The following is a 23,206-nucleotide window of genomic DNA, read 5'->3' on the forward strand; positions in this document are numbered from 1 at the left end:
TGATGGGATGCATCTAATCATGGTATGGCACTGCTTTGCTTTTGACCACCTGAACACGCAGAGAGTGGTAAACACAGTCAAGTCCATCACAGACTCATTACTGCATCCTTCTATGCAGTCCATTTTCATGATGAATTGCTTCAAGAAGGCTGGAAATATTGTCAAAGATGCTTCCTACCCTGACCATTTCTTTTTCTCTCTTCTACCTTCCGAAAGAAGGTACAGGAGCTTGAGTACTTATTCAGATCTAAGAACAATTTCTTCCCCACTACTGTCAACTATCTCATACCCCATACCCAGAGCCATTACCACGTACACTTACCCTTAGCTCTACCCTGTTCAGATATTCCATACTTTAATATTTATTTTTGCACAACTTTAGATTTCAGTACAATCGCACCACTCTGCTCATGTACACTGTTTACTCTATGAGCTTCATGTGAACAAAGAATATTATTGCACCCTGATGGTATGTGATGTTGGTGTTGACATTGCTTTATTATTGTCATGTGTACGGATATATGGGGAAAGACTTTGCGTGCTATTCAGTCAAATCATACTATGCATAAGTACAAGTACAGGTAAGGGAATGAAAAAAATACTAGTGTCTAATGTTACAGTTATAGAGAAAGCACAGATTTTTAAAAAGTGTATGGTCTGCAATGAGGTAAGTTGAGAATCAAGATTACACCATAGCTAATGGGAAGGTCGTTCAGTAGTCTGATAAAAATGGTGTTGAAGCTTTACATAATTTCAAGCTTTTGTATCTTCTGCCCGGCGGGAGAGGAGAGAAGATGGAATAACCCGAGTGACAAGGTCCTTGATTTTGATTGGCTTGCTTTCCCGAGGCAGTGTAAATGGAGTTGATAGGGAGGCGGCTAATTTGTGTGATGGCCTGGACTACATTTACACATCTTCAGTGTGATACATACTGAGAGAATGCTTTCTGTGGTACATCTTGTGAGATTAGTCAAAATCGTTGGAGACATGCTGTACTTCCTTAGTCTGCTTAGGAAGTAGAGGTGTGGTGGGCTTTCTTGCCAACAGTGTTATGATGGTTGGTCCAGGACAAATTGTTGGTGATTAGGCACTTAGGAACTTGAAGCTCAATCACTCCATTTTGACACCATTGAGGCTAGCTGCGGTGTGTGTGTATAGCACCTTGTTTCCTGAAGGCAATAACTAGCTCTTTATCTTGCTGATATTGAGAGAGGTTGTTGTTTTGACACTATTTTACTGAGTGTTCTATCTCCTTTCTGTAGTCTATCTCGCAATTGTTTGAGATCTGGCCCACGGCAGTAGTGTCGTAAAATCACAGCATGAAAACGGGCCTTTTGTCCCACCTTGTCCTTGTCAACTAAGCTGGGATTTTGGACTCAACGTTAAACTAGACAACTTTAAGTAATTTAAATTCTCCATCCATATCAGTCACCGTCCCGTGATATTGGTTAAACCTGTTTTGTTTTATCATTGCCCCTGGTCTGCATTTCACAACTAACATTATTTTGTCTGTGATCACACTCTCTAACTATTCCTGTTCACCCATTGACGAAAAAAAAACATGTTAATAGTTTATCCCCATGCCCACTTCGGTTTTACCTCGTTAAAGACATTCCAGTCCTCCATCCTTTGTGCAATTTAACAAGTTTATTTTGTCTGCTTATCCATTCTGACAAAGGATCTTTGACCTGAAACGTTAACCCTGTTTCTTTTTCCTGCAATTTCTGTTTTTATTTTATAATCGCAGATTTAAGCTCACCTCATTCTCCTGTCCATTACAGAACACATTTGGAGAAAGGTGACCAATGGCGAAGAGCAATTGCGATACCATATTCCTAAAGGTGCTGTGTAAATCCACAGCAAAACTGACTTCCTTGCCTTTCCAGAGTATGGTAAAAAGAACCAGTATGAGTTCCAAAAGTGAACGATTAAGGGGCAAAGTTAAAAGTAGATGTGCGGAGCAAAGTTTAAAGTAGATGAATGGAACGTGTTTTTTACACCAAGAGTGTTGTGTGCCAAGTATCGTATTGAAGGTAGATTGAATAGTGGCATTCAAGAAACTTTTAGATTACAAGGGAACGGAGGAATATGAATCATATGCAGGCAGAGGAGATTAGTTTAATTTGGTATCATGTTTGGCACGTACATTGTGGGCTGAAAGGCCCGTTCCAATGCTGTAATTTGTGCGAAGAGATTCTAAGAGGTCTGCAAAAGAGTCCAAGAAGATTTTGCTGTTTAAATTTTAGACAATGTCTCTTTAAATTGATTGTATGCAAACAATATATGTATTTCTACAATACACTCTTGTGAAACTTCTTCATGTTTTTCTGATTATAGAAGTGAATATCATGTGGGCAGCACATCAAGCACATCACAGCTCTGAAGATTACAACCTGTCTACAGCCCTTCGGCAGTCTATATTACAGAAATACTTTTCCTGGGTATGTCATTTCTGAAATGTCACACTAGCATTCCACTGTCATCGTTAACGACAGAAACATGTTGCCTGTTTGCTTAGTTGAAAAGTGCAAAGAACTTGTTAATCTAATTAGGCAGCTTCTCGGATTTTCTGCGATGATGCTTATCAAATGTGTCTGTTATACAAAGGTATTTGAACTGTAGCCACATGGATATTTATAGTACTGAGTACAAATGTCTAATCCCAATTAATCCTATTCGGAGAGTATATTTTATATTGATATAAAGTCTATAATGGTGGATTGGTGTATTTTGTAATTCAGGCTCTAGATATTAATAGTAAATATAGTTATTTGGGCAGTGGGCAGGTGCCATAGACCTGCGCGGGAAGGTAGACGTTCCCGCTCCCACGAGTCTTGGACAGATGGGGCTCGTCAGCCTGGGAAGGCAGTCCATCTTGGAGAGGGAAAACTCTGATTTAAAACCTCCACTGCCTTGTGGCCATATCTAGTCATAGAAAAGGCTCCAGGATGTAAACCTCAAGAAAATCCGGAGTCGGAGCCCCTAAGGCAGTTTGTCGTGGGCTACAACCTCGCTCTGGCAGCTCCTGCCATGGCATGCCAAACTGTAACAGCCCTGCTGTTCCTTTGGATCGATCAGCGACATGGAGAGGGGGGAGGTGTTGCATGGGCAACAGCCTGTCCTCCATCCTGGATAATGAAGTAGATTTCCAAAGTCTACAGAGAGATTTAGGCCATTTGGAAGAATGGGCTGAAAGATGGCAGATGGAGTTTAATGCTGATAAGTGTGAGGTGCTACATCTTGGCAGGACAAATCAAAATAGGACGTACATGGTAAATGGTAACGAATTGAAGAATGCAGTTGAACAGAGGGATCTAGGAATAACTGTGCACAGTTCCCTGAAAGTGGAATCTCATGTATTTTGGGTGGTAAAGAAAGCTTTTGGTGTGCAGGCCTTTATAAATCAGAGCATTGAGTATAGAAGTTGGGATGTAATGTTAAAATTGTACGGCATTGGTGAGACCAATTCTGGAGTATGGTGTACAATTTTGGTCGCATAATTATAGGAAGGATGTCAACAATATAGAGAGAGTACAGTGGAGATTTACTAGAATGTTGCCTGGGTTTCAGCAACTAAGTTACAGAGAAAGGTTGAACAAGTTAGGTCTTTATTCTTTGGAGCGCAGAAGGTTAAGGGGGGACGATAGAGGTCTTTAAAATGATGAGCGGGATAGACAGAGTTGACGTGGATAAGCTTTTCCCACTGAGAGTAGGGAAGATTCAAACAAGGGGACATGATTTGAGAATTAAGGTACAGAAGTTTAGAGGTAACATGAGGGGGAACTTCTTTACTCAGAGAGTGGTAGCTGTGTGGAATGAGCTTCCAGCGGAAGTGGTGGGGGCAGGTTCGATTTTAACATTTAAAAGTAAATTGGATAGGTATATGGATGGGAAAGGAATGGAGGGTTATAGTCTGAGTGCAGGTAGATGGGACTAGGGGAAAAAAAGTGTTCGGCACGGACTTGTAGGGCCGAGATGGCCTGTTTCCGTGCTGTAATTGTTATATGGTTATATGGTTACATGACATCGCCCAGGCTTGCATCCGACCAGGATGCATCACCCATGGTCAGTCATGACCGAGAGGGGCCTACTCACTCATAGTTATTTGTATAAACCGTATACACAACTGAACATTTTTGTGCAAACACCCCATTCAGTCATAGAGAGATGCAGCATGGAAGCAAACCCTTCAACCCGCTAAGGGTCTGACAATCAAACACCCATTTACACTAATCTTACATTAATCCCAATTTTAATTTTGCCTGCAATCTCTACAACTCCCCTCAGATTCTACCACCCATCTGCATAACAGCGGAGTGTGCAGAAGGGTGCCTTCCTCTATGTCACTTATGTTACCATATTTTACCTTAACTCAATTCACCTACATTATTTTTAAAAATTGAAAGGAATTACTAGCACAATGAACAAAAATATAAGGACCACTTCTAAAATCTCATTTTTAGAAATGGAAACACTGTTCATTTTGCATTTCACTTTCATTCTTTCCTTATTAGTTTGTGTTTTCCTTTGCTTATTCTATTCAGCAATTCAGTTTTTTCCAAGGTATTCATCGATATCACACTGATGGTCATCAAAAAACTGAGGACAGTTTGTATTTTTCTCATTGGATTCTACCCAAGAGCATTTTTATGATGACAGGATTGCAATTGGGGAAAGTACTTGTTCAGAATTGGAAAATAATTTAAAATCAGACGGGCATTTATATCAATTATCATAGCCTACAAAAGCACATTTATTTTTTTTAAACATTTTCGGACCAATTTACTGAATTACATCCCTGATGGAAAGCTTAGACATCAAGGGGCACATTTTGGGAATTGCCTTATAGAGACCCCAAAATTATGGTTGATATTTTATCCCTGGATAATTCCTACTTTCATATCAATTAAGTTTTTTAAAATTATTTATTAGACTATTTAAGTAAATGTATATCTTAATTTTATAGTCCAATAGGAAAATTATTTAAAAAAAAACGTTGATGGAATTTGATACTTTAAAATCTTCTCCATCTTATTGAAATTTCATGCAAAATAGATGAAGAATTTAAATGAATGCCAGCAAAGCACTTGTTGTGAAACACATTTCCACAGTTCAGTACAGACTGATGGCAATAATGATTTGTTTTTCAGTTCATTCACTTCAGTGAAATATAGGTGGACATTATTTGCCACTTTATACTGATTTAACTTTTCTTGTTAAGTTTGGTATATGGAAAATATACTTAGATTGGAGCTAGCAATGTTAGAAAATGGCTTGCATAGTAAATGGAAAAATCTTACTGGTAATTCATGAAGATGGAGTTGAAGAATATTATTCTGGCAGACTGAAAGGATTTATATCTTCCTTTGTTTAACATGACAACATGATATAACTAATTATTGACATCAGGGGATCAAAATTAGGAAATGGCCCCGTCATAAGTATCAAAAATATTATATGGCAATTGATATAAATATGCAAACAAAAATTTCCATAGCATTTCAGTTCTTTAAATTTTGTTTAGGCAATTGCAGACTTTTTGTATGCTTATAACCTCCATTCAATATTATTTTATTAGAATTTTCCTCAAATGAGATTTGAATAATTATTTTGGGCATTTTATGTCCATTGTCCATTTATGAATTATGTGCAAAAGGAAAACAAAATTACCTTATTGATCCAATGTCATGTTATAAAATATTGTAAATTTGTCTATTTTTTTCATCAATGTGAATGGTCCAAAGAACCATTCTAACAGCATCAATTTCTATCAAACTGTGGCAATTTTGCAACAAATGTTTTGCAATCATTGGTATGAATTCTGCAACAAGTTGCAAGCTGCAACTAAAACTTTTCACTGTACCTCGGTACATTTGCCAATAAACTAAACTAAACTGAACTGCATGTGATTTAGAAGTGCAAGTCAAATGCATCCACAGCATTAGCTTAAAAGGCACAAAGTGCTGGAATAACTCGGCGGTCAGGCAGAATTCCTGGAAAACATGGTTTGAGGTTGGGATCCTTCTTCAACTGATCCATGTTCTCCAGGAAGAACATGCTGCCTGACCTGTTGAGTTACTCAAGCACTTGTGTCCGTTTTTTGTGAACTAGAATCTGAATTTCCTTGTTTCGACACCATTACCTTTCTAGTTTTGTGGAATCGTACAGAGGCATGGCACAGAAGATATGGTACAGAGGTATGGCCATACAGGCCTAAAATACACAAGGATTAGTCCCACTTCCCAGTACATGGTCAATAACTCTGCATGTTCGAGATCTTTGATGATCTCAAGTCCAATGCTGCCCATATATACTCCAAAATCAGAATTTCAATTATGGGGTTGCATCAGGCTGTCACATAACATGGTTTATTGCTCACCATTGCATTTATATAGTTGTCCATGATTTCTACTGGATTTCACCAGACATTTATATCTCCATTAGCACACATGAACAAGAAGATGTTGATGGACAATACACATGGACAAATGCTGCAATTACAGGCTTCCCAAACTGCAATACATCACATGCATGTGATCATTCAGGCTTCCATTCTCACCACAAATATTCACTAACAGGAAGAGAGTTTTTTTTCAATGTCCAGTGTTGATAGGCCGTCAGAAAACCTTTGGAATGAATCTTGGCAACTGCCGTGACTAATTCATCTCAACCCAGTCATAGCTTCCTCTCACCTTTCAGGCATCATAGCCTAACATAAATTTTCTTTGCTCAGTGAGATATGATCACCGATTCCTGTTTTACATTACAGCCACACTGCACCATAATGATTTTCAGGTAGTTGCATAACATAAGATGGATGTGGGGTTTTTCTTCCAGAAGCAGCAGGCTGTAACTCCCAATTCAGTTCTGAAAAATGCCAGAATAAACCAACAAGGACTTACTTGAGAAGAAAAGTCCAATTGACTCAGTCCATTTAGTCATCATTGTCAAAGGTTGTAAAATTATGAATACTTCCCCTCATTGCGTATTCACCGGCTGCACCTTACAAATCCTATATTGCATGTTGCGTCTTGAATTATTCTCAGAGGCTGAATGGTTTCATGGCAGCAGCTCTTCCCAGTTGCAAACCTTGCAGCTCCTCATCAAATGGCCTTCACATAAAAATATCTAAAGTGAGGTATACTTATGGATATGGAGTAGCAGAGTTACTTAGCAAGGTCAGAATGGTAATTAATCATCTCCTCGTGATTCTGTCAAATACTTGGGCACCAGCTGCACAAAAATCTTCAGTTTTTTTTATCATAAAATATCCCCACGGCTACTTCTGAAATTGAGGCCTCCAACACAACAACCCATTTAGCTTTTCAACCTGCACAATTACAGACCTTTAATTGTACTTTCACAGCCACGTTCAGTTCCCATTGCTCTTACAAAGACTGAATGGAACATAATACTGGAGCTGCGCAGTAAGTCAAGCAGATATATCCATCTTGACATTTCTCCCAAGTGTAACCTTTTTTTGTGACTGATATGTGTCTTTGGCATATCAGCCGTGAATGGCTAATATTTCTCAAACTCAAGGCATGAAATGTGCTCTTCCCTTTTGCTGTTTGGCATTTTGCAATTTCACTACCTTGAGATCATGCTCACATTTCTAAAGACCTCAGATCACTGGTCATAGTGTTATTGCACTCTGCACAACTGTTAAATTCCTGAGAACACCCAGCCTCTTTAGTAATTGTCAATTTAAAAGGACGTTGAACCAATTGCATCAGTTCACAATAATTGTTCCCATTTTGTTACCATCATGCTGCAAGAAAGCCTGACTATAGGAGACACACTGACAGTATTCATTGCCATCATTCTAGACTCAATGATAATATTGTATGACCTCATCATACTGCTTGCATGTAGCCAAACTCTGAATGGCCGAAGACTGGACAGGCCTCGTGCAAGAGAAAGATCACCTCCTTTTGCAGCACAAGATAAGAGGGCATGAGTTGTAATCATTTACCCTGGAATTCCTCTCGCACTTTGAAATGACTGCAGCATGAACATTCCAATGCCATCAAAGTGTTCTGATAAAAAGCCATTAATCTGAAACGTTGGCTCTGCTTTTCTCTCTGGGATACTGCCTATTTCCAACGTTTTCTATTTTTATTCCAATGACTTTCACCATCTGAGCTAATAATAGTTTCATGGGGAGATGCAGTTTCGAGACAGGCCCTTCAACCATCAGTCACCTTCATCAACTAACCTTGTGTTAATCCATTTATTATCCTCTCAATATCCTTTCACTACTCACAAGGAGCCAGTTACAGTGGCCAATTAACCCACCAATCTACATCACATGTTTTTGAGATGTGGCAGGAAACCGGATCACCTGGAGGAAACCAGGAGAACCTGCAAACTCCACACAGACAATATCTAAGATTAATATTGAACCCAGGCCTCTAATGGTGTGAGAGCTGCTTTATTAGTTGCATTACTCTGGTCCAAGAAACCGAGAGAGGTAAAACAAGAGAAGAATCTACAGTTAGCTAAATTAAATTACTTCACTCACCATGAGCTACATAAATCGAATGGTAATTTTAATGGAACACAATATTTCATGCACAGCCAGCCACTGTCACTTCCCCAGGCTCATTCTGAATTGCTAAGAAATGCTCCTGCTGATTTGCTGGGTTTGCTTTATGGTAAAACTGAACACAGATTTGATCTTATAACAGCTTGAGTTAAATCTGTGTGAGCGATTAACTATTTTTTTAAACTTTGATTGACTTATGACAATGTTTGCTTGTTTCCAGATCTTCAATCTTCCAATGGCTCTCTTCATACCTCCCTCGGTGTATGCTGTACATCTCCAGTTTAACCTATTGTATCAGTTCTGGATTCACACAGAGGTATTATAATGGTTTTAAAATATTTACACCTTTTATTAAGTCAGTATTTTTTTCAGCTATGTTCTTGTGCTTGTGTGAGTCAGGGTTCAAGATTGGTGGCTGATAACAAAACTTCTGATTCTGCACTGCATGCTTTTTTCACAGCATGAGTGTTTTGGTTTCTAAACGGCCAGTGTGGTCTTTGTACGATTAAAGAACAAATTAGTATTCAAATATAAATGCTCGCAAAACACATTTATCTTGTTTCAGAAATGGTGGGAATTATTGTTCTGGCTGAGCTCACAGTACATACAAACTGAGATATGGATATTCAGCTATTCATTGGGAGGATGGGCAAGGAGACGATCTGTGTTGTTTTCAATGTTGATGCAAGTTGGAAAACCCTAACCGTATATTTAAATGAAGTTCGATTTACAGTGGATGTTAGGGGGTTTTGTACCCAGCTCTTTCAATGTCATATGTACAGATGTAAAATATAATCAAAAAGTATCATGGAATATTAGTTATTGAATCAAAATGTTGGAAAAAAGAAAGGAAGAAGTTATAGTTGAATTATTCAAAGGCCTGATTTGAGAACAACTGGCGTACCTAATTGCAGTTTGTGAACTCTCCAGTGCCAACTGTAACAGCACCTACCATGATGGACTGTTGATTATGTTACCACTGAGGCACCCATATAATGAGTATCTCAGCCACTAAATAATGGAGAATATATTCCTATCAGTTTGGAGAGTAATGGATTTTGAAAGTATCTGAGCAACTTCCGGTCATCTCTATAAGCTATTCATTAATGTCTGTCAGTCTCATTGAAAAGTGTGCGTTTCAATACCGAGAACATCAAATTAGCACAGTTTTTTTTTTCTTTCAATGTACTGAAACTGCAATGGTCATAATGTGGTATTTTAAGCTCTCACTTGCATTGGTAATAACATAATCTGGTGTGCAACAGTGGCCAATACCAGAAAAAGATCAGGTACAATAAATATGGTTCATGCACAGAAATATCCAGTCTGATTTTTTGCTTTGATTTGATGCAGTTTTGATTATCGGCCAATCTACTCTGGGTAAGATTGAATTTTATGTGATTAATGCCAAAAAAAATGATGCATTGTGATCCAGTTTATAGCTTTGTGAGTGTGGGCATTGGCGGAAATGCATGGCTGTTTATTTGAGTGTCTAAGGAGAAAGAAAATGAAGCAGTATTTCATACTTATGGCATTCCATAGAAACTGGAAAGTTTTACGATGCTGAGTAGTGGGGAAGAAGAAGAAAAGCCTCTGGTGAGAAAGAAGGCAGAAGAAATTAAATGTTAAAATAAGTTAGTGTAAGATTGTTCAAGTAATGAAATTGAAGTCAGTCTAAGTTGTATAAATAGGAGAACCAGAATCATTTGAAATTGTATGAAGGAACTTTTGCAGATGCTAGAAATTGAAACCTAAGCAGAAATTGCTGGACATTTTCTATTCAGAAAATTGTAATTTCTTTGGGAAGTTCACACGGTCTTCATTACTTCTGTCACAGTGCCACATACATGATTTTGTGTATGTTCAGCTGTTTTTATCTGTCTATATTTCCTGTCGTTTGTGATTCAATATATATATATATATATATTATCATGAAAAGTCTTAAAACACGTTTCATGTCTTTAGCTAAATCATAACTAGTTTCTGTTTTCATAGCTATATATTTTATGGGAAATAGTCAAAAGGGAATGTAAATTATGACTTTCAAATATTTGTTGGAAATGTACTTACCAGAATAGATCCAACACTAGATTTTCTTGCTTATCTGCTATTTGATAACTTTTGATGACTACATATGAATCAAAAAGAGAACTATTGCAGATGCTAGAAATGGAAGCACATGTGCTGTTTGGCATTTAGAATAAGGCTTTGCCCAAAAATAGGTCCATTTCATTGAATAAATCTTTTCAATGATTTGTTGATTAAAAATACTGTAAATTGTACAGTGGAGTATTTAACTTTTCTTCAAATATCAAGTATGCTTCGCATTTGCAGGGGAGAATCCTATATTCCTATTTTTTTAATACATATTCATGGTTTATTAAGGAAGGACTAATTATGGATAAGGATATAAGTGGGCTTAAAGATAGGAGATGGAGTGTGAGTGAAGTTAAAGATCTGATCTGCTCAAGAACCTTTCGACCTGCACCTGCTCCTATTTTTTGATGTTCTTATGATTTGGCTTGAGTCAGGAATCAAAATCAATCCTGATGAGAAAAGGTTTTTCAGATATTTCTCTTAATGTGTTTTAATTTTCAACAGCATGCTTGACAAAGTGCTCTGTGTATTGTAACTATATTGCTCCTTATTCATTTATATGCATGTTAGTTTACTCCGTACCTAAAATGCATAGTTAATTTTACTTTTATTTACTGCCTACTTAGTTCAATGTTACCATCTTTTGGCAGAGAAATAAATGCTCCTCTTGGTCTGGGGACAACCAATGAACTACACCCCACTGAAAAATTTATGACTGGACAGATAGTCGTCTGAAACACCTTCAGATCACTTCTGTTTTTTTTTCCAATAGACAAATATTGCCATTTCTGTTGTACCGTTTGGATAGTTGGCCTATTTTGGATTTATTTAAATATTAAAAAGTGCCTCACCAGATAAGAAAACAGTTACCTTCATACTAAGTTGGAATTTGGAATGGATTTCAAAGTGTGAAACCATGTAGGCTTTCAAGTTTCCTATGGACTAGCCTTGCCTCACAGCCACCCCTACAGGGAGCAAACACAAAGTATCACCACAACGTCCATCTGTGTAAACAAGGTTTAGTGTCAAACCATGAGATAACATTTCAGTCTAATTTAGGGTGCTAATTACATTTAATGATTTATCTATATTGTGGTAGGAGACAAGGAAAAATCCCAACAATCAACTTGCTCTTGCCTTTCCATGCTATATATCAAGGATTTTCTCTTTAATGTCCGGCATACACTTCAACTTTAATCATTTTAAGCAAACTTTGCAAGAGAGCAAAAAAAATAGATTTTAGTGTTTTGAAAGTTATTATTTGCTGACATAATAAGGCATTTTCCTTTGACAGCATGGCAGCTTTTTCCTTCTCATAATATTGTTTTGACTAACAATTAGCATTTCATAAAAAAGACCATTGCAGTTTCAATCCACGCAGGTTCCAATTATCATTGATTTTGATTAATCACAGGTAGATTTGTTTGTGAGTTAAATCAGTCTAATTCTGGAATAACAACTCCTGGGTGCAAAAGCATAGATATTTCCTCACAGTTTAGCTGCCTGTTACCTTTTCTGCCCATTTCATCTCTTTCAGCTTTCAGAGCTGAGTGTTTTTCCTTGAAATCGCCCACTGCTTCATGGAGGTTGTGGCATCTTTGAGGCCACACAGAAGCTGAAGAAGGGTCTCAACCCAAAACATCACCCATTCCTTCTCTCCAGACTGCTGCCTGTCCTGCTGAGTTACTCCAGCTATTTGTGTCTATCTTCTGTAGCATATGACACCCAGTCTGCAAAGTCCACATATCTACTCTTGAGATTAACTTTGAAAGTGTTATTGAAGCATTTCCTTTGACCACCACAGGATTCCTGACAACTGCTTGTTTAGATAAACTGGACACTGACATTCAACTAAATGTTTAGTCCAGTGGAATTGGTCCCTGCAGATAATTATCAGTGGCATTAACTTCAGTGATGCTGGCATTAGTGCAGCGATCTTTGTCATCCTGATAAAAGGAAGCCCTCGGAGGCATCATTAGTGGTACCTCTACAGACACTTGAGGTTTTGTTTGTGTATGGAAGACTTCGGTCTTCCATAACCATAACACTAGTCACAGAGACCTTGAAGTAAGCATTGGCAAACAAGGCTCTGGTGAAGATCAAGTGCTCAGTGGTGGAGCACTTGGGAAAAGATGTTTGCAACCTAAATTTAAATTTCCAATTAAGCACAGGCAGAAAACATCCAATGTCTGAGTATTTCATTGGAAGATTGGAAAGTTCACTGAAAACCTGCAGCAAGGCTTTCAAACTCCCTCTGAGGGTTCACAGTGTGGAGCACCTCATAGTAAAATGGTTGTTGTGTGAATGATCATTAATATTTGCATTGTTTGTAACATAGTTTAATCTATAATTACTGGTTAAAATATTTATTTTAATGTGACATATGGAAGGAGCAAGTTTCATTAGACAAAAAGATTATATTTAAAAAAAAAGTAGGATTCCTCTGTTCCCATTTTGCAGTCAAATGGTAAACCTGTTTTTATAAATAAGGATCTTTCCTGATAAATGCAGGGCAAGTTTTTACACTGAGCGTGGTGAGTACTTTGGTGGTGGAGGCAGATACGATGGTTACATTCACAAAGCTTTTAATTTCTCCATGGATATGCAGGGAATGGAATGATATGGATCACGTGCTGACAGAGGAGATTAATTCAACTTGGCCTTCTGTTTGGCACATGTTGTGGGCCAAAGGGCCAGTTCCTGTGATGTACAGTTATATGTTCTCTTACAATTAATCAGTTTTAAGACTAGGCTGTAGATTAAAGAGGAAACTTTACCTTTCATTTAATAATCAGAGAGTCACAAGTTTTGTACATTGACTGCCATTCAGGTAATGTTTATTGAATTTTAATAAGGTCAAAAGATCAAATATTCCATGTGTCTGAATTGCTATCATGTTTATCATGTTGCTTTGAGTTGAAAATTGAAAAAAATCACCACAAAACCTTAAGCTGAATCTTACTGTCCATAAGTCTTTTCACTGATATGGAAACAATGAGTATCTGAAAAACATATCTAAGCATGAATTTAATTTGCAATGTCAATCCTACAGTGGAATTGTACTTTCTGAATTTTGTAATTAGATTTGTTTTTGAGAATTAATCTCAATTTTTCTTTTAGGTTTATTTGACTTTTGACATGTTAAGGCAAAACTGAATCAGCCACTAATCAGATTTGAATGGACAGAAAACAGTGAGATTCACTAGGTCATTTGTCGAGTTGACAGATTCTAGCAAGTGAGTTGCAGCAAGCATCAAGGCTTGGGGCTCAGCAGGCTACAATCTACACCAATGACTTGGTGAGGGGATCAAATAGAATGAATCCAAGTTCACTGATGCTACAAATCTAGATTGGAAAATAAACAAGGAGGACGTATGGAGGTTGCAAAGGTTTACAGATAGTTTTAGATAGTTAAACAAATCCCATCATCCTGCTTGTGATCCACACTCCACCATTCCCAGCATATCTATGTGCATATCTAAAAGCCCACCACACTCTGTGTAAACAAACATGCCTCCTGCGTCTTCTGTAAACCCCCCCTCCCTGATCTTAAAGCTATGTCCTCTGGTCTTTGTTATTTCTGCCCTGGGGAGAGAAATAGTTGTCACTGTCTACCCTATCTATGCCTCTCATCTATCTATATATTACTAAAACTCACATCTTGACCACTTCCTGTCTGCGTTGTAATTAAATTTGCGCAAAAACGATCCCCCATAGCACTACGATTTTTCGCTACTTTATTCACCATTCTCCTCTGCTGCAAGTCAAATATGTTTTGTTCCGATCAGTGAAATAGTACAAAAGTTATGAAGGTTTTGAAAGTTCCCACTCCCCCACAGCCCTCCCTCACCCCAGCCACTCCTCCCTCACACCACCCCTCCCCAACCCCCCCATTCCCCACCCCCAATCTTTCCCATTATCTTCCCCCACACACACGCCCTCCCCATTCCCCCCCCCCCCCCCCCCACACCCCCCCCACACTCTCCTACACCACACCCCCCCCTCCCTCATACACCCACACCCCCCTCCCCCACACCCCCTTCCCCCACCCTCCCTCCCCCACCTCCCCTACCCCACAGAATTACACACAGTACTTAAATGTAGTCTAACGGAAGTTTTTAAAGCTGCAACATATATTTCATACTCAATGCCTAGGCTGATGAGGGAAATCATGCCATAAGCCTTCCTTACCACTCTCTCTACTTCTATTGTTACTTTGGGGAGCCAATGGGTTTGGACCCCAAGATCTCTCTGTACATCAATGTTGTTAGAGGTCTGACCAATAATTGTACACTTTTCCTTTACATTCAACCATCCAAAGTGCAACACCTCACAGTTGCTCGCCATCTCCCATTCCTTCACTCTCATCTGTAACTGATCTATCTCCAACTGTATTTTTTGACGGCTTTTCCCACTGTATGCAGCTCCACCAATTGTGGTGTAATCTGCAAATTTACTAATCAGCCCGCATACATATATATTCAAATCATTCATTCATACAGTTGAACAGAGGGATCTGGGTATAACCGTGCATAGTTCCTTGAAGGTGGAATCTCTTATAGATAGGGTGGTAAAGAAAGCTTTTGGTATGCTAGCGTTTATAAATCAGAACACTGAGTATAGAAGCTGGGATGTAATGTTAAAATTGTACAAGGCATTGGTGAGACCAAATCTGGAGTATGGTGTACAATTTTGGTCGCCCAATTATAGGAAGGATGTCAACAAAATAGAGAGAGTACAGAGGAGATTTACTAGAATGTTGCCTAGGTTTCAACACCTAAGTTACAGAGATAGGTTGAATAAGTTAGGTCTTTATTCTCTGGAGCGCAGAAGGTTGAGGGGGGACTTGATAGAGGTCTTTAAAATGATGAGAGGGATGGACAGAGTTGATGTGGACAAGCTTTTCCCTTTGAGAATAGGGAGGATTCAAACAAGAGGACATGACTTCAGAATTAAGGGACAGAAGTTTAGGGGTAATATGAGGGGGAACTTCTTTACTCAGAGAGTGGTAGCGGTGTGGAATGAGCTTCCAGTGGAAGTGGTGGAGGCAGGTTCATTGGTATCATTTAAAAATAAATTGGATAGGCATATGGATGAGAAGGGAATGGAGGGTTATGGTATGAGTGCAGGCAGGTGGGACTAAGGAAATAAAAAGTTGTTTGGCACGGACTTGTAGGGCCGAGATGGCCTGTTTCCGTGCTGTAATTGTTATATGGTTATATGGTTATATCACTTAACAGCAGCTCAGATACCTGTGGAACACGACTGCTTACAGACCTCCAGCCAGAGTAACACCCACTTACCCACTCTTTTGTGCGTAAGCCAGTTCTGAATCCAGACCACCAAGTCACCATGGTTCCCATGCAAGTTAATCTTCTGGTTCAGCATACCATGAGAGATGTTATCAAATGCCTTACTAAAACCCATGATGCCAACATCCACTGCCCCACCCTCAACAATTGCATTTGACATCACGCCAAATAACTCATTTACGTTAGTAAGACATGACCTGCACTGTACAAACTTATGCTGACTGTCCCTGATTATGCTGTTCTCTTTCAAATGTAAGTACATGTAAGCATAATCTTGATGCAAAATCATCTCTCTATTTCTTGGTGGCCACGGATGTAAGGTTTGTGCAATCTTCTCTCTTGCCTCTCTCAATAATCTGAGATAAATCCTATTAGACCATGAGATTTATCCACCGTAATGTTTTCACGAGATCGACACCATCTCCTTCATGATCTCAAAATGTCATTGAATTGTAAGATACCTTGCACTATTTTCACTATCCTTCATGTCCTTCTCCTTGGTGAATACACCTGCAAAGCCCTAGTTTAGTGCCTTGCTGACAACCTCTGCCACCAAGCATAAATTCCCTCCTTTATCTTTGAGCCGTCCTGCCTACTTAGTTATCCCTGTTTATAATTTGCATATAAAAAGCCTTGAGATTTTCTTAAATCTGACTTTATTCTAACCTCTCAATGACAGTTCATGGGCCCTTATGGTCCTTATAATTCCGTGTACAAGTTATTTCCTGCTTGCTTTATATTCCTCAAAGGCCTTATCTGGTTTCATCTTCTTAAACCGTACTTGTGCCTCTTTTTATTTATGATCAACTTTACAACCTTCCCAGGCATCAAGCCTTACCTTGCCATCCTTATCCCTTCTCCCTACTGAGATACACCCGTCTGGAACTCCGATCTGCTGTCCTTTAAATGGCTTCTACATGTCTGGTGTAGACTTACCCAATATCAGCGGTCCCAACCTTAGCTCCTAACTAGCAATGCTGTTTTCTGCCTTACACAAATTTAGTATTTTCCCCCAGGGTCCAGACTTATCCTTATTCATGGCCATCTTAAAACTTATGGAGCTGTGATAACTGTTCACAAAATGCTCTTCCATTAAAAATATTAGCCAGCTGACCCGTTTCTTAATACAAGGTCCAGTATGGTCCCTCTTTGAACCACTTGAACTAACCACAGATTGTTTCAAGAAACCATCTACGAATTCTGCCCCATCTAAGCCTTTTGCACTAAGGAAGTCCCAGTCAATACTGGAAGTTTAAATCACCCCCATGACAACCCTGTTGCTTTTTCATCTTTCCATAATCTGTCGACACTTCTGTTCCTCTATCTACTGCTGACTGATGTGGTGTTTCTCACTATGGCAAGCAGATTATTGTCCTAAATGGATTTCAAATGTGGAATATTGGTGTTCAGTGAGATTTGGATATTTTCCCCTCTAAATCACAAAATGTGACCATGCAGGTACAGCAACCAATTGGAGAGGAATGCTATTTTTTATTACAAGGGTGAGAAAGTATGGTAATACAGTTTTAATCTCCTTATCTCAGAATGCAATTTACACATAACTGGTTCATGAGATGAGAAACATGTCCAATGAGGGAAATATAGATAGAATAAGCTGAAATTCCTTGAACTCTTGAAATCTGGTGGGTTTTTTTTTTTTTTTTAATGTTTTATTTTATTAGAAGTAAGTACAATCATATGGCACCAAAGTGCCTAATATATATTTTCATACTACATTTTATGTACAGCTTCTTATTTTTTTTTGTTATAATGAAGAAGAATAAGAATAAGAAAAATAAATTAGATAGTAAAAGATAGAAAGACATGAGATATATGGTGTGTGAAGGAGAAGAAAAAAGAAGAATGAATGAAGAAAGTTGAAGAAAAGAAAATAGGAAAAAGAGAATAAGATATAAAGAAAAGAAGTAAGGAGATCATTGTTTTATAATCTTGACCATCCCTCGTCCAGTCCTGAAACAGTTAGCTTTTACAATTGTGTTGCACCATATGATTCCAAAAAGACGACAAATGGAGACCAACTCGTTATGAATTGGTCTGATTTATCCATTAGGAGGAATCGCATTTCCTCAAGATGTGCGGTGTCCAACTTGAAATCTGATGTTAACACTCTGAATTATACATTTTTTTCCTAAAATGGATCACAAATATGAATGTTTATTCGCCAAGTATTCACATACAAGGAATTTGCCTTGGTGCTCTGCTCGCAAGTGACAACATGACATACAGTGATGTTTAGGAATGACACATAAAATATTAAACAATAATAATAGAACATGATTGATTAAACATGTGATTTAAATAAAATATCAGAGCAAAAGGAGGCTACAGATTTTTTGTTATTGAGTAGAGCTACTACTCGTGGTAAAAAGCTGTTTTTATATCTGGGTGTGGCAGCTTTGACAGACCGGAGTCGCCTTCCAGAGGGAAGTGATTCAAAGAGTTTGTGACCAGGGTGAGAGGGGTCAGAGATGATCTTGAAATACTGATGTTGTTTCCCTTGATCAGTTCTCAGGGGGAAGCTTGAAAGGTCATAAGCCCAGGATAAAAGTTGGTTGTTCAGAATTGAGGGCAGAAGGAATTGTTTTCACTCCGGGTAGAGAGGTTTTGGAATTCTCTACAGCAGCATGTTGTGAATATTCAGATGTTCATATTTCTTACCGGGATTGAGAGCTATTTGAAGACCGGAGAGGTCGCTGGTTGTGAGGATTTTGCAGCAAGGTTGAGCAGAGAATCAACTATGATCTCGTTGAATGGAGGCAGGGGACAAATGGAACACTCCTGTGTCTGTTTCGTATGTTCTGATCCCATGTAGCCCATTTTACAGCATTCTGTAGATCTGTGTTCTCTCAATGTGATTGAAGTGACATCACTCCCAGCAAAATCAGTTCAGAAACATTGCTTTCCATTAAAAATGTAAGACATGATGTAAGATGTTCTAAGAAGTAGCTGTGCTGTATGAATAATGAACATGAGCAAAATATTTTTGCACTTTGTTCTGAACTATTCATCAATTAGAAAAGTATTCTGAGAAAGAGTGAATAAGAAAAATATGTATTGATATTCGACAGAAGAATGTGGTGAACAAGAGGCTAAGGACATTAAAATAAATTCCTCAGGAAAGGACTGTATTATGTGGAATTAGTCTTGATTAGTTAATACCTTTACCAACATGTCCCTACACAAATTCAAAATTTGATTGCTCGATAAGAGAATATGTTTTTCAATTTAAAACGGGAGACCAACAAATACAGTATTGAAAATTACAGTATTTTATGTTAATTTAAGATTATTTTGAACAACTAAAGATTAAAACTGTCTTTTTTTTAAATGTCAAGCATTTCAATTATATTTTGCTGCTTTCCAAAATTATATTTTCTTGGTTCATGTACAAATTTCAGTGTTTATTTTTGGAGGAAAATGAACAAAATCAGGACTGCTTAAAAGAAACCAGAGCTTCCTTCTGAGAAAATGTTGAGACGCTCTGAGACTTCTGCACATTGAGAATATCATAGACCATCGAAACCACAGACTAAACTTGCCTTTTACCTTGCTATTTCCTCCAAAATAAAACAATTTTAATTAGCCGTCTGTTCAAGGATATTCAGTTTAAATAAACCTCAGAATAGTCCTTATGGTAGCTATTACAATGTGATATTTCAACATCTGCTTTTCTGTCATTTTGAGTTTAAAAATAAAATTGTTTCCTAATCCCATGAGTTGACTGTGGGTAGTTATTTTTCGATTTTGGCATTAAAGCGCAGTGTTAAATGGTTTCCTGACTCTGTTGCAGATAATTGGTAACCTTGGGCCTCTGGAATTGATCCTCAACACACCCAGCCACCACAGAGTCCATCATGGTGAGTCTGGCTTGATAGAATGGACTTCTGTCTTTTAAAATGTGTAATATTTCCTGCTGTCTGGAAAACTGTCAGCAAACATCTTCCAGGTTATTTTTTATTTAGTGGTTTTGAAGAGATTACGAAAATAGATTGTATCAAAGGAATCAAATCTCAATTGTGGAATAATAATCTTTCTCAAGAATTTTATATTTAAAGGAAAAACTATGTTTGGATTACATTGTTGTGAAATTTGTGTGAGAGGTAAACAGTTGTACATAAAACTGTACATACCAAAATTGTACATGATTCATCCTGGACAAAGGTAAAGGAAAACATGACAGACAAAAAAAAAAAACGTTTTAATATCGTCTAAATTCAATAGTTGTTCTTTGTTTGAAACATCATTCTACTGACAGTATTTGTACTAATAATGCAATATTGATGGCACTTTGCCTAACCAGAGTTATATAAAGCTGGGTCGTGACTTCCTGACTCTTCTACTCAATGCAGGACCTATGAAAGCAAATATAAATAATGCCTTCTTAAACACTATCGACTTTTGTTGCCACTTTCAGGGAATTACGGATTTGGAGCCCAAGATCCTGCTGTAAATCAATGTAATTAAGGATCACGCCATTAATTGTATGTTTTTCCCTTACATTTGACCTCCCAAAGTGCAACATTTCACACGTTTTTGGATTAAACTTCATCTGCTGCCATTTCTTCGCTCATTTCTGCAGTTGATCTATATCCCACTCTATACCTTGAGAGCCTTCCTCACAGTCTATGGCCCCAGCAATATTGGTGTAATCTACAAATTTACTCACCACTAGTTAGATGACATTTTGTGTCAGGACTCTTAGTAGAAATATAGAGTCATGGAAAGATACAGCATGGAAGCAGACCCTTCAGTCTACCAAGTCTATGTCACCCACAGACAGCACCAGAGGTCAAGATTGAACCTGCATTTCAGTTGCTGTGAGGTAGTAGTAGGTCAGCTTGCTGCTCTACTATGCCACAATTGGACGCTTCCCTTCTTGAAGAAGATCACAATTATAGCATCTCTGAAATCCACTGAAATGTCAAAATTGCTTTTTTTTAATAAACATTAAAAAAAATTCAGAACAATGTTGCAGATACGCAACAGGTCAGGCAGCATCGGTGGAGGGAGAAATGGTGAACGTTTCAGGTTGATGAACCTGTATCAGACTGGGTAACTATAAAAAAATGAAACAAGTTTAAAGTCACCGTTTTCTGTGAACTGCAACTTTAAATTGCCTGAAAAGAGAAGGATAATACAGGTGTTCAAGAAGGTACTGCAGATGCTGGAAGTACACAAAAATGCTGGAGAAACTCAGCGGGTGCAGCATCATCTATGGAGCGAAGGAAATAGGTGACGTTTCAGGCCGAAACCCTTCTTCAGACTGATAGGGGGTGGGGGGGGAGAAGGAAGGAAAAAAGGAGGAGGAGGAGCCCGAGGGCGGGGGGATGGGAGGAGACAGCTCGAGGGTTAAGGAAGGGGAGGAGACAGCAAGGGCTAGCAAAATTGGGAGAATTCAATGTTCATGCCCGCCGGACGCAGGCTACCCAGGCGGAATATGAGGCGTTGTTCCTCCAATTTCCAGTGTTGCTCACTTTGGCAATGGAGGAGACCCAGGACAGAGAGGTCGGATTGGGAATGGGAGGGGGAGTTGAAGTACTGAGCCACCAGGAGTTCAGGTAGGTTCTTGCGGACTGAGCGGAGGTGTTCGGCGAAACGATCGCCCAACCTCCGCTTAGTATCACTGATGTAAATCAGCTGGCATCTAGAGCAGCGGATGCAGTAGATGAGGTTGGATGAGATACAGGTGAACCTTTGTCGCACCTGGAACGACTGCTTGGGTCCTTGAATGGAGTCGAGGGGGGAGCTAAAGGGACAGGTGTTGCATTTCTTGCGGTTGAAACAAAAAGTGCCCGGGGAGGGGGTGGTACGGGAGGGAAGGGAAGAATTGAGAAGGGAGTTGCGGAGGGAGCGGTCTTTGCGGAAGGCAGATATGGGGGGAGATGAGAAGATGTGGCGAGTGGTGGGGTCACATTGGAGGTGGCGAAAATGGCGGTGGATGATTTGTTGTATTTGCCGGCTGGTGGGGTGAAAGGTGAGGACTGGGGGGACTCTGCCCTTGTTGCGAGTGCGGGGATGGGGAGAGAGAGCAGTGTTGCGAGGTATGGAAGAGACCCTGGTGCGAGCCTCATCTATGGTGGAGGAGGGGAAGTGTCAGGACTGGTTACAAAACCATACAGATAGTTTCCATATTTTCCGAGATTTTAAATAAAGTACATTATGATTCAGTTTTCTGGACCTTATCCCTGGGGGTTGAAAACATGTTTCAATCCCTGCCTGTATGAGAACTAAAGTCATTGTTCAGCTCCACACCTCAATGGAAAGTCTGATTTGACTGTCAAAGACCCTGCTTCAGACATTGCACAGAACTGCCTTGTTCAAAATCTCTGGATTCAAATTCCATTAATGTGGATGTGGAGACTGAGCTAATTCTGCAATCCGTTTGTTGCTATGCCTTTGTGCAAATATGTATGATGGTTTCCAAAATCAGTACAAAAGTAGTTTCAGGCCAAAACATTCCTAATATGGAAGCGGGCCTATTTGCCTCATTATATCCCTCTATTGGAGAAGGTATTAGTATTCTTAATAATTTAATTATTCATGCACAACCTTGATTCTTTCTCTTCTTCAAAATGATCAAACTTTCCCTTCAATTAAAAAAGCAATGATCTGCAGCAAGCGTTTCATGCTCTCGTAATGCTGTGTGTATGAATACTGTTTCACCTCAACCAGTGATTTTCATTTGATGATTTTATTGTCAGTGATGCTCCGATCAGCAAAAGTGCCCTCCCCCTGTTTACTATCGATCTATATTATTTAAAAAATCATATTTAATCCTGCTTGCAACTGTTCTTTGATTGTGGCATAGGGGCACTTGAATAATTGTTCACAGAGTTAACCCATTTAGTGCATCATGCCTGTTGTGGCACAGCAAGAGGTATCCAATTAGTCATTCCTTACTATTTCTCCAAGACATTTAGGGCAGCACAGGACTGCAGCAGTAGAGTTGCTGGCTTACATCCCACGTTTGACCTGACAATGGGTGCTGTCTGTATGGAGTTTGCAAGTTCTCCTTATGACTGCATGTGTTTTCTCAGGGTGCTCCTCTTTCCTCCCACATTCCAAAGACATGCATAATTGGTTTATGTAAATTATCCCTAGTCTGCAGGATCAAACTAGTGTTCAGGTGATCATTGGTCTGCATGGACCTGGTTGGCCGAAGGGCCTGTTTCCACACTGTATCTAAACTAAACTAAACTAAACATTATTGCACGAGTTAGTAAGGTTA

General features: G+C 38.9%; 1 protein-coding gene across 1 annotated transcript in view; it reads left to right on the plus strand.

Moving 5' to 3' along the window:
* The window catches only part of agmo (alkylglycerol monooxygenase), a 280,222-nt gene that overhangs the window by 167,282 nt on the left and 89,734 nt on the right, over positions 1-23,206 (plus strand). The window contains exons 4-6 of the mRNA XM_055661881.1: positions 2,338-2,441; positions 8,769-8,864; positions 19,769-19,835. Coding sequence (XP_055517856.1) covers positions 2,338-2,441; positions 8,769-8,864; positions 19,769-19,835 — 267 coding nt within the window. The remainder of the gene's footprint in view (positions 1-2,337; positions 2,442-8,768; positions 8,865-19,768; positions 19,836-23,206) is intronic.

The sequence above is a fragment of the Leucoraja erinacea genome, chromosome 2 (genome assembly GCF_028641065.1).
Source record: "Leucoraja erinacea ecotype New England chromosome 2, Leri_hhj_1, whole genome shotgun sequence".
NCBI classification, from domain to species: domain Eukaryota; kingdom Metazoa; phylum Chordata; class Chondrichthyes; order Rajiformes; family Rajidae; genus Leucoraja; species Leucoraja erinaceus.